At 30.2% G+C, this 11,444-nt stretch overlaps 5 protein-coding genes across 5 annotated transcripts in view; 2 read left to right on the plus strand and 3 right to left on the minus strand.

The window, feature by feature from the left end:
- The window catches only part of LOC105626238, a 3,013-nt gene extending 2,430 nt beyond the window's left edge, over window positions 1–583 (minus strand). The window contains exons 1-2 of the mRNA XM_012207543.1: window positions 571–583; window positions 161–285 (exon numbers count right to left, since the gene is read on the minus strand). Of these exons, the coding sequence (XP_012062933.1) occupies window positions 161–285; window positions 571–583 (138 nt within the window). The remainder of the gene's footprint in view (window positions 1–160; window positions 286–570) is intronic.
- A 1,636-nt stretch (window positions 584–2,219) lies between these two features.
- Window positions 2,220–3,335, plus strand: LOC105626240 (putative methyltransferase C9orf114 homolog). Its single transcript, XM_012207545.1, has one exon. The coding sequence runs from the start codon at window positions 2,220–2,222 to the stop codon at window positions 3,333–3,335; it is 1,116 nt and encodes a 371-aa protein (XP_012062935.1).
- Window positions 3,336–3,377: 42 nt separating this feature from the next.
- LOC105626239 (ribulose-phosphate 3-epimerase) lies at window positions 3,378–5,442 on the minus strand. Its single transcript, XM_012207544.1, has 4 exons — window positions 5,206–5,442; window positions 4,284–4,391; window positions 3,988–4,209; window positions 3,378–3,652 (listed from the first exon to the last, which is right to left on the minus strand). Exons 1-4 carry the CDS (start codon window positions 5,440–5,442, stop codon window positions 3,527–3,529), a joined length of 693 nt encoding a protein of 230 aa, XP_012062934.1. The 3' UTR covers window positions 3,378–3,526.
- A 774-nt stretch (window positions 5,443–6,216) lies between these two features.
- LOC105626509 (protein FAM173B) lies at window positions 6,217–8,713 on the plus strand. The gene is made up of 5 exons (XM_012207809.1): window positions 6,217–6,280; window positions 6,362–6,534; window positions 7,918–7,920; window positions 8,265–8,453; window positions 8,564–8,713. Exons 1-5 carry the CDS (start codon window positions 6,217–6,219, stop codon window positions 8,711–8,713), a joined length of 579 nt encoding a protein of 192 aa, XP_012063199.1.
- Window positions 8,714–9,217: 504 nt separating this feature from the next.
- The window catches only part of LOC105626241 (sodium-coupled neutral amino acid transporter 9-like), an 11,844-nt gene continuing 9,617 nt past the window's right edge, over window positions 9,218–11,444 (minus strand). Inside the window, exons 4-10 of the mRNA XM_012207546.1 lie at window positions 10,925–11,082; window positions 10,668–10,832; window positions 10,533–10,589; window positions 10,274–10,447; window positions 9,908–10,110; window positions 9,725–9,829; window positions 9,218–9,628 (exon numbers count right to left, since the gene is read on the minus strand). Of these exons, the coding sequence (XP_012062936.1) occupies window positions 9,218–9,628; window positions 9,725–9,829; window positions 9,908–10,110; window positions 10,274–10,447; window positions 10,533–10,589; window positions 10,668–10,832; window positions 10,925–11,082 (1,273 nt within the window). The remainder of the gene's footprint in view (window positions 9,629–9,724; window positions 9,830–9,907; window positions 10,111–10,273; window positions 10,448–10,532; window positions 10,590–10,667; window positions 10,833–10,924; window positions 11,083–11,444) is intronic.

Genomic DNA, 11,444 nt, shown 5'->3' on the forward strand with positions numbered 1-11,444 from the left:
ATTAAGTAGTGTGTGTGTGTGTGTGTGTGTGTGTGTGTGTGTGTGTGTGTGTGTGTGTGTGTAATTATTCGCAAATATTTATATTAAAAAAGATAACATTTCATTAAAAATTACTCATTTGTATATCAAACGTAAATTAAATAACAGAATTTTGATATACATTCAAATTTGGTTGTTCTCTTGCTGCAGCCTCGATATAACAGAATTCTTTTCCAGACCAGACTTGCGTAGCTTCCTTCACGAAATAGACATTAATGGAACATTCATCCTCGGAAATCTTCAATTCTCCACTTGAATAAATTATAATAATTTGTATATTTTTTGATTAAAAGGAAATCATTAAGTCATTATTAAGTATAATACATTTTTATATAAATTAAAAAGATTAATAAATGTGAAAACCTTCGGTAAATTAAAAGTATTAATCAATCAAATATTTAATAAAAATTAATTAAATTATTTTTATTTGTCTTAATTTATTTTACGAAAATAAAAATTTCATCTCTTTACTCAGTGATTTTCTTAAAAATATTAATTCATTAAATTATAATTACTAATAATTATTAGTACCAGCAATTGTCATTGTTTGTTATGGGTGAACAAAATATCGCCGTGACAAAAGCAAGAAAAATAAAACTGAGAAGGACAAGACACGCTGCCATAAACGAACTGAAAAGATCGTTCGGCCATCTCCTTAATTGATTTGCGGTGCCCTTAAGCATCAGGCTGTGGTGTCGAATGCTACGAATCGGATCTTCAATATATACATACGGAAGCTCAATGACCTTGTTTTTATCTTCATTCAAGAAAGGAAGTTTGTCTTCACTAAAATCTAGGAATTTTTTAATCTTTTTTCATAAATATATATTTTATAAATAATATTTATTAACTTATGTATTTATTAATTATGTATAAAAAATATTATTTTTTACACAAATATTAGATTTTTATCATAAATATTTAAATAACTTAAATAGTTAAATGACTTTTCAATGATGTACGTCTTATTGATGTTATCATTTAATGTCATCTTTTTATATGCATTATTCCATTATCATATATTATATGATATAAATATTAACATAAATTTTTATATAATCACATTATGCAAAAATAAAAAAAAATGTTTATGAAGATTTTGTGTCTCTTTACATGTTTTACATTATAATTGCAGAATTCTGAGAACTTTCATAAAACTAAAATTTAAAGAAATATAATATTATATGACATTTTATATCATACTGTCTATATAATATTTTGTTAGGATGATAAATACATACTTACGTTCAGTTTTCCGCATTCCAACAGTTTTATTGCACTGCACCTTTAATCGATCTACTTAGACGCTTCAAAGTCTCGATGTAATTTGATGAGTGAACACTTTCAGCAAAGCCAAGCTGATTTAAATCCAGTCACAGCGACCGACATTGAGAAATCGGTGAGTTGTTCCTATTGTGCAATTCAAATGTATCACACTTTCGCAAGTTAAATACGAATTTGCTCGATAGGACTTATTCATAGTCCGTTATTATTTCAAGATTATATAATCTTAATAAGTAATGTCTTAAGACGCTAGTACGGTCCTCTGATTGATTCGTGATTTCTTAAGACTGTCTTGAGACGATCTTGAATATAAGATTGAATATAAGATTGATCTGACTATGAATACCGTCCTTAAATTATTTATCTAACTTATCCTAGTACACTGATGGTTTCTTTATCAAATCTGTCTTCACCGGAACAAGATTATATCTTTTTCCATCACATCTAATTAAGTCGTAATTTAATACATTATAACAAACGTTTGATTATTTTACAAGATTTTTTACCCGTGAGATTTACTTTTTAGACAAATGTAGAGCGAGTTTCCTGACTGACGCGATTCAAAGTCTATCGAAACGCGCTATTGCAATTCTCGAAGTATCGAAACAATCATTGTGACTATCGACAGCTATTGCAATATTCGATAAAGAAAGAGAGGGTCTTCACAAAAATAAAACGCGTTCTATCTCGGATAAACTCACTTCTCTCTGATAAAAATCATTGAAATAAGATTTATAATATCTTACGATTAAAAATAACAGTCTCTTTAATGTAGTATCATTTGTTATTCTTCTGCTGTTTTTATCCTGAATTATATTGTATGCATTTATTAAAGTGCTTTGAGGTTAAGTCTCTCATCGTGATTACTTGAATTGGGAACGAGCTTCAAAGAAGAAATGTCAGCCGCAAAGCCTGAAGTAAAGAATTGGAAGGAGTACAATCGTAAACGGAAGGAATTTCGAAAACAATGGAAGGAGGAAAAATTGACAAAGAAGATGAAGAAAGAAGATCTCGAAAAAGAATCAAAAAATAAGGCGCAGGAGTATACAGAAGAAGGTAATACGAAATATGAGCGGAGGGACATTTGTACCATCAGCATAGCAGTACCTGGGTCGATCCTTGATAATGCGCAATCCCCAGAACTACGTACCTACTTGGCAGGACAAATTGCACGTGCTGCATGCATCTACAAGGTGGATGAGATCGTGGTGTTCGATGACAAGGGCGAGATCACAGAGGATGAGAAGAGGAAGGTCAAAAAGGATGATATGCTGGGTGAGGCTAGGCTCGGATGTCTACAACTAGCCAGGATATTACAATATCTCGAGTGTCCACAATATCTGAGAAAGTACTTCTTTCCAATTCATAAGGATTTACAATACGCGGGTGTGCTAAATCCATTGGACGCGCCACATCATCTAAGACAGGAGGATGAATTTTTATATCGAGAGGGTATAGTTACCAATAAGCCTATAAAGGCTGGCAGAGGTTCTCAAGTGAATATAGGATTGTTAAATGAAGTTCATGTAGATAAGGTGCTGATGGCTGGGTTAAGGGTGACAGTGAAAATACCATCTGATCAACCAAATCGGAAGAAAATGAAAGGTATTATTGTACCACCTAACATGCCACGTGCAGAAACTGGTATCTATTGGGGCTACAATGTCAAACTAGCCAAAAATCTAACAGAGGTGTTGACAAATTGTCAATATAAAGAAGGATATGATTTGATGATTGGAACATCTGATAAGGGAACATCGATCGATGAGATAAAAGCAAAAAGTTTAAAGTATCACCACTGTCTCATAGTATTTGGAGGTCTCGCTGGATTAGAAGCTGCCATAGATGTGGATCCATATTTAAACATTGATGATTCGTCTCTAGTATTTGATAAATATATAAATACGTGCCCACAGCAAGGTTCACGAACAATTAGAACGGAAGAAGCTATTCTCTTGACTTTAGCTGAATTGAGAACTAAATTAGTAGCTAAAGAAATCTTAGAAAAATAATAGTTGTATAAATGATAGAAATAATCAAATAAAATAAATACATTTGTCTTCTAAAATCATATTGGATTTTATTACATTAATTGATACTTTCTCAAAAATATAAATCTTTGTATACATATATATTTTTTATACATTTGTATAAAATGCCAAATTTATTATCGCAGAAATGCTTTTTACAATATCCTCAGTTGTCACCGCTGTGTTGAATGATTGTGTCCCAAATAGCAATTTACTGTGTCTCTAAGTGTCCTTATTACTTTAGCTTGATCAGCAGAATTTATAATAGATGTGCCTGATACGATCATATTGGCACCAGCCTAAAAAGTAATATTAACATGAAAATAATTAATGATTTATAGCAAATTCACACAATCACACATTAGATTAGTATACACTAAAAGTTGCTGTGCATAAAATTAATAAATTTAATTGTAGAAACTCAAATATTTTATATGAAATAATGACTGTCACATTATTTAATAGGAAATGTATTATTTCATTGATTATATTATGCCATTGCATTGAGACTATATAACATTTTTAATATGCTTAAATCTAGTATAGTATGAATAAATCGAGGTATTATAGTTTTATATGTGTCAATGTCTGATTGAATTATTTATATATTGCAGTAATCTTTGACAAATTGCACCTTTGCACAAACTTCAATTGTAGCTAGTCCAACTCCACCATCAACTTCAATATCTAGTTCAGGATAGTTCTCCCTTAACCATGCAACTTTTTTTAACATCGATTCCATAAATTTCTGTCCACCGAAACCAGGTTCCACAGTCATCACTAAAATCATGTCTGCTAAATCCACGTAATCTATCACCATATCCACAGGCGTTCCTGGCTTGAGTGCCACACCAACCTGTTTTTTAATTGATTCCATTAATTAAATGTAATAATATTAACAAAATATTAATTTTTGTAAAGAGTACCAACTTTCATTCCTGCTTCCTTCACTTTCCTGCAAACTAAAGGAACATTCTCTATTGGCTCCACGTGGAATGTATATTGATCTACACCAGCATCAGCCATGGGTTTGATCCACTGTAATTATTTCAAACTGTAAAATGAAGTTCACTTTGGCCAAAATTTTAATAATGCCCATGTATGTCAAAATCTTAATATAATACAGTTTTAAAAGTATGAAATATGAGTTTTGAGATGTCTTATATCCTGATTTTGAATATATATACTATCTAGATATCTTTAAAAATTTTGACCAAATTAAAGTTACTTCATTTTACAATAAATTATTAGACCTATATTTAAAACGTGCTTATGACAATGTTAGTGCATTAACATGTTATAGTTTACAATTTACGTTACGCATACTACAGAATTTCAGAGATAAAAGTGGGCTTTTATACATAAAAAACGCATTCTGAATTTATAAAATTTAAACATGTTATCTTGCAGTTTCTGATCTTGCAGGAAAATCTTGTTTAACTTTCGCATACACCTGGTATGTTTTTTTCGTTATCCAACCAAAAGCTATCAGCTATCTTCATCTTAAAAAATCAAAAGAATCTTAGCCATGCTTCTGATTGCATAACGAAAAAACGCCAATGATCTCTTGACAGCGAGTGTGGCAGAATAGACAGCATACTGATTCTGTTATGCTCGAGATGTCGGATTTGATTTCCGGTAAAACTAAAATATTTTCATACACTCATTCTCTTCTCGGAAGGAAGAGACAACCCATCGAGAGTATCCTTACTAAGAACACTTCTCTAAACAAAAACTTCATTGTTCGAAATCGATGTTAAACTGTAAGTCCCATATGAACTGTATGTACACCACAGTATATGAGAGAAATCACTACTCAAACATAAGCAACAGGATTAAAAAAGAGAGATACCTGCTCCGGTTTGGATACCATCATGTGTGTCTCGAAGAAAGCATCTTTTATTTTATTACGAAGACACTTGACAATCGGATGACCAAACGTTAGATTTGGAACAAAATGACCGTCCATCACATCTAGGTGCAAGTAATCCGCGCCATTATCCAATAACTTTTGCGATTCTTCATAAATTTGCGCCAGATCACTGTTCAAAATTGACGGGCCAATTTTTGCACTCAAATTCTTTGCCATGCCGTTCCGAATGTGCGCGGATGAGAATGTTCCACGAAGCTGTTCCCAAAAAAATATACGTACGCACATGTGTTGTTCTACACATAGATAAATTAAAATAAAAAGTATTCAGCGTGATGTACGTATTACGTAAACGAGTAATAAACGAGATTCATGTATCTGGTGATAATCTATATTGCTTAACAGTTAACATAAATCAATATGAGCATCAGTGCCATGTTGCCGCGGGTCAAAAAATAATTTCACTAAATCCCTGCTTCACAATTCACTAAAAGGCCTCAAAATTCCTATAAATTATATAGATTGACTGCGTTCAGCCAGAAAACACAACTTTAAGATTCTTGATTGGTTCATATTAATATGGTCCAATATTTAGATCCAATGAGCAATTGAAAATAAGAACATATATAATAAAAGGAGTAGAGGACGCTGATAATAAAAATTCATCAAATAAAGAAAATAATTTATTAAATCACCAAAAAATCTTAAAAATCACTAAATTAATGAAAAATTATCAAAAACAGCAACACTGACGAGCATGCATGATTAGGTTAGTCTTGATTTCTGCTAACACGTGGAAACTGGAAAGTGGAAACCCATGAAATATGAATGAAATCAAACAATTGTCTGGGACATGAAATTTGGTCATAAAACCATGATTTTAAGCTTAATTTCACATTTGACATTTATAGAACGCTCTTATTTGAACTAAGTCTTATTTGAAATAAGTTTATTTCACAATGTAAACAAATTACATTAACGGAGCATATCGAAATGGAGGTTTCTATCGAGACACGAAAACCATCGAAGATTGGCTTATTTTTTATTGCCGCTACAGGTTCGTTATAATATTGTTTTTATTATTGAATTTAAATTAATCAGTTGCGCTGATTTCAATAAGCTCTCTCCGTGTCGCCAGGCGGGATTGCAACAGCGATTAGTGTCGTGTGTTTTCCATTTATCAGTCCTGCATTTCGCAAAATATGTTTACCGTACGTGCCAGCTACGCATCAACAAATAGAGAATGTTATTCGAGCGTTAAACGGCCGCTCCGGCTCCTTGATTGATCTCGGCAGTGGCGATGGACGTATTGTAAGTATGATAATTCAGTCACTTGAGTTATTGACTTACAAGCAAAGAATGTTGTGGTTACTTTTCTTTTAGGAAACATAATCGACACAAGTGTCATTTTATTTTTGTTATTTATTGAATGTCAAGGAGAGAATAGAATGACGTTTATGTCAATTGCTTTCCTTTTAGAAGATTTTGGGTACTTTCCAGCTAGACACAGATAATGCAGTGAATGCTTTCCAGAAAGAGATACAAAGTTTGTTTTTTATTCTATACGAACTATCCTATATGAACTAGATTACTAAACCCTTCTTTCTTGTTTTTGTCAAATACCAAATATCTGGTTCATTTTAAGTTTTAAAAATGTATTCAGCATAGAAAATAAATCTACAATATATCACAGTGATCATTTCAGCTTTATTTAATATTGACAAACAAAAAGGATATAATAATTCACTATGTTATATTGTATCATCTGTGTTTCTCACTGGAAAGCATCCAAAATCTCCTAAAAAAAAATAGCTTATATGTACACATAAAAAAATATAATTTTATATATATTTTATATATATTTAAAATAAGTAAAAAATGCAAGCCAATATAAGTCAACACTGAATGGTAACATGTAAAACTTGTGTGTAACATAAGGCCTATTCTTTTTAGTTGAACTTTTGCACCAATTCATTTTTCTTCTTCTTTTTTCCTCTTGAAGGAAAAAGGAAGAAAGATGAACTGATGCAAAAGCTAAAAAGAACAGACTTAATAATTGGCAATTATAAATGTTTTGACCACAATTTAGATCATCTTCAGTATAACAAATAAATAATACAAATTTAAATATGGAACATTACATTAAATTTTGATAATATAAATATTTTGATGTATATAATTAATATTTTGATGTATATAAATGAGACGCTTTATAAAACTGATGATATGTCATGAGTGTAATGTCAAAAATAATTGTTCATGGATAAAATCTTCAATCGTCTATTCTATTTAGAAGAATACATATTTTTATAGTCCAATATTAAAATATCAGACTGAAATATTAAATGCACGATGGAATATTTCAATTTGCTGCTCAAAAACTTACATTATAATTTAAGGTCTTATGAGTCGTCAAATAGAGCACATTTATGTCTGATAAAACGTTTATTCCAAGAAGTCTTAACTAATAAAGAACAAGTGAGCGTATTTGTTAGAATCATAAATAAATACAGAATAAAGGCTTGGGTATCAAAGGCTTTTGTGGGAAGTGTATAGAATACTCCATACATCAGAATTTTTCATGTATAGAATTTCACATATGAACTATTTTTTCAAAATAATTAATGTTGGTAATAACTAGTACTTTTTTTCTGCCTTGAGAAGATTGAAAACATATATTGTTCTACGTTGCAGCAAGTTCAATTTCAGAGATTAGCTTTTTATTTATAATATTTTTTCCTTGTTTAAAATCTTAACATCGGTCCAGTCAGTCATTTATATATATTATATATATTATAATTTTTTTTGTAGATGTAAATATTTAAAATAAAATAAAATTTCTGGAATATAATTTTTATGAACAACTCTTATTAATATAATTTTATAAATATAAAATTTTAATTAAACAACTTTAAAAAGAATATTCTTAAAAAAATACAGTTGGTAATCCTATACGCAAGAGACATACTCCGTGAAATGTCAAACAGGGATAAACTTTTTCTCTCTTCCAACGATCGCAACAAATGATAATTTATAAATAGGTTCTCACAGCAGCAAAACATGGCTTTAAAGCCTATGGTATCGAGTTAAATACCTGGCTAGTATGGTATTCGAAGCTTCAAGCACTGATTAACGGTCTATCGAGCGACACTGCGTTTCACAAACAAGATTTATGGAAACATCACCTAGGAAAATATGATAATATCGTTATATTTGGAGTAGATCAAATGGTATTTTATAATTTTTTATTTATAATTTTAAATTATTATATAATTTTTCCTTAATATTCATCATGATCTTCGAGAAAAAAATGTATATCAAGAAATCATCTTTTTTACAGATGGAAGATATTGAAAAAAAATTTAAAAGCGAATTGCGCAAAGATTCTCTCGTAATCGCATGTAGATTTCCTCTTCCTAACACGCATCCTATTATGACGATTGGACATGGAGTTGATACCATTTGGGTTTACAAGATATCTCAGCATTAAATTTAAGGTAACAAAGGATATATACTTAGATTGAATAAATTATAATACAAAATAATTGTTGTGTATTTAATACTATTATGTGTTTATTAAAGTACATACAACATTAACGATCTTTGTATTTACAGTAAGAAAATAAATTTGTATTATTCCTAGATTAATGTGCCGTGAATAATTAAATAAATTATGTCATTTGTTATGTTTATGAAACAGCTCTGACCTACTTATATAATCTCTATCATGCTTAAATTTTTAATATATTTTTCAACTCATAAGTTTCTATTATTATAACGGACTACTCAATGCAATAAATATGCATTTTGCACCAACGTTTTTCTATCTATTACATTTAAATCTACTTTTTTAGATGTTGTAGAATTTTTGAACACTATAGGATTCTTTTAAAATGCATAATGATATGTACGTAATTGCATTTATAAATAATTAATATTAAGTATTATATACATAAATGCAATATACATAGTCTATAAGATTTTAATTATATGATTAATGATCTGTGATAAAGAACTGAGCAATGAGATTTGAAAATCCGATAACAGGTATAGCTAAATGAAATAATATCGAACATATACCTAGTTTTCCTTCTTTCTTCAAAATGGATAAATGTAGTAAATTCGGGAAAGTAAAAACGTAAATAAGTCCGCTTAAAGCGCCAGTATACCTGACAATAGTTCCGATGTAAGGTACAAACGTCGCGAAAATGATACATATAAAAACTAATACAAGATTAATGAAGAGCACTAAGCCTCTGTTAGACGCTCTTTTCCATATCCATGACAGTAATTGAATACGTAGTACATACGCGAGTAAAGGATAGACAGTCACTAATTGAAAAAGTAACAGTATACGAGCACCTATCGTAAGGCCATCCCATTTTTGAAAATTATTTAGTAGGTTCTACAATAAAATAAGATCTAGTTTAGAAAACACATAAATTATTATGTCATATTGAATATTTTATCGTTTTTACAGAAAGATATTATGCATACTTACATCTTCTATGCACGACTTAGACAGTGGGAAGCACATAAAAAACCCTACTCCAATGATGATATAAGTTAACGTGACGAGGAAATATGCTATGGTTAAATCCCTTCCCTAAAAATAAAATCATTTCTATTTACTCTTTGCAAGGGATCAATATACAAGAAGAAAATATGATTTAAAGTAACTAACATTCTTTTCTTGATTGCGATTATTCTGCATTATGTTGATTACAATATTGTGAATGAAGAATGACATTGCTAATAGCCCGGTAAGTGCGGGAAACGTGGGCCGTATTACCCAACTTATTGTCCATTCGACTTGATCCATGTTGATGCCCCACGATGCTGATTTTATTATAACGAAGATAATCAGATACATAACTGACACTGTTCCTGTAAGATACATATTAAAAATTTATATCTCTAATAGCAGATTTTTAATCAGAATATACAATTGTACACACAATTTTGTACTGTATATACAATAAGATATTAAAAGTATATATATTTAGATGGTATTAAAAATGGCTAATGATGCATATATATGTATACTTACCGAGGGAATTAAACTTTGTGAAAAATGTCGTACTATTAAAATTTAAAAGAGGAAATATTAGTAAGGCCAAAAACATAGGCACTGTGTTTCGTAAATCCCATGCTGGTCCCAGCATATCATATGTTTTTTCATAAGTTACAATAGTATTATTGTTTTGCTCTTTCGGGCACAACACTGTAAATCGAAACGATAAAACTTCAGTGGAGACATTATTCTCGAGGAATAAATTAAAACTTTGTATCTATACATGTATATATACCTTCTTTATATGAAATGTTTTCAGATACACGATGTGTTGACCAGCCAGCTATGCTATCTGCAAAATGAAAATATTGTTTTCCGAGATAGTTCACGAGAACACATATCTTATATTTATGTTAGGACGAGAATTTACCGTAAATAAAATTGACGCTATTATACAGGAAATTGGCCATTAATATCCAGTAAGCTATAGTTGCGCCCAACAATACGGCAATACTAAAGATTCTAGCGATATGTTCTGCCCATTTGCCGAGATATATCCGGCACAAGTCTAAAACTTCTACATCTGATCCACCACCTAATCGTAATATTATTATTAATCGTAATATTATTAATTATATTATATGTTATGATTTATCATAAAAGTTTTATGATAGAAGAGTTTTTTACCATGATATGCATGTGCAACTACGAGACGATAAGCGGTGTACAGGCATAATCCGCTCATCAGTAAGTTGAGGATAATTCCAGGAAAGAATCCGGCCATCGTAATTCCCCATGGCATCGTCAGTAATGACGATCCCAGTATTGTATTCCAAATTGAAAATCTAAAACATAAAAATGAAATAGGTTTGTATTATTTTCATATGTAATTTTCACAGAATCTATAATAAATTTGTTTTAATATAATCTTTATTCAAAGATCAGAGTTATAAAAGATGTATACACTCATATATATATATATATATATATATAATCATCATTATATCTTCATATAAATATAATACATAATCATATATATTCTATACAAGATGTCATTCAGAGTATAAGACGTGATATTTATGCTAAAACAATTTTTTCCTTTGCAAAATTGCATCTGACAAGTAGTTTTTGCAGAAGAGCAAGTTGAAGTTATACTAGTAAAAATTATTTATCAGACGCAATTTTGCTAAAAATAAAAGTTATTTGT

This window comes from Atta cephalotes (genome assembly GCF_000143395.1).
Source record: "Atta cephalotes unplaced genomic scaffold scaffold00005, whole genome shotgun sequence".
Taxonomy (NCBI): Eukaryota; Metazoa; Arthropoda; class Insecta; order Hymenoptera; family Formicidae; genus Atta; species Atta cephalotes.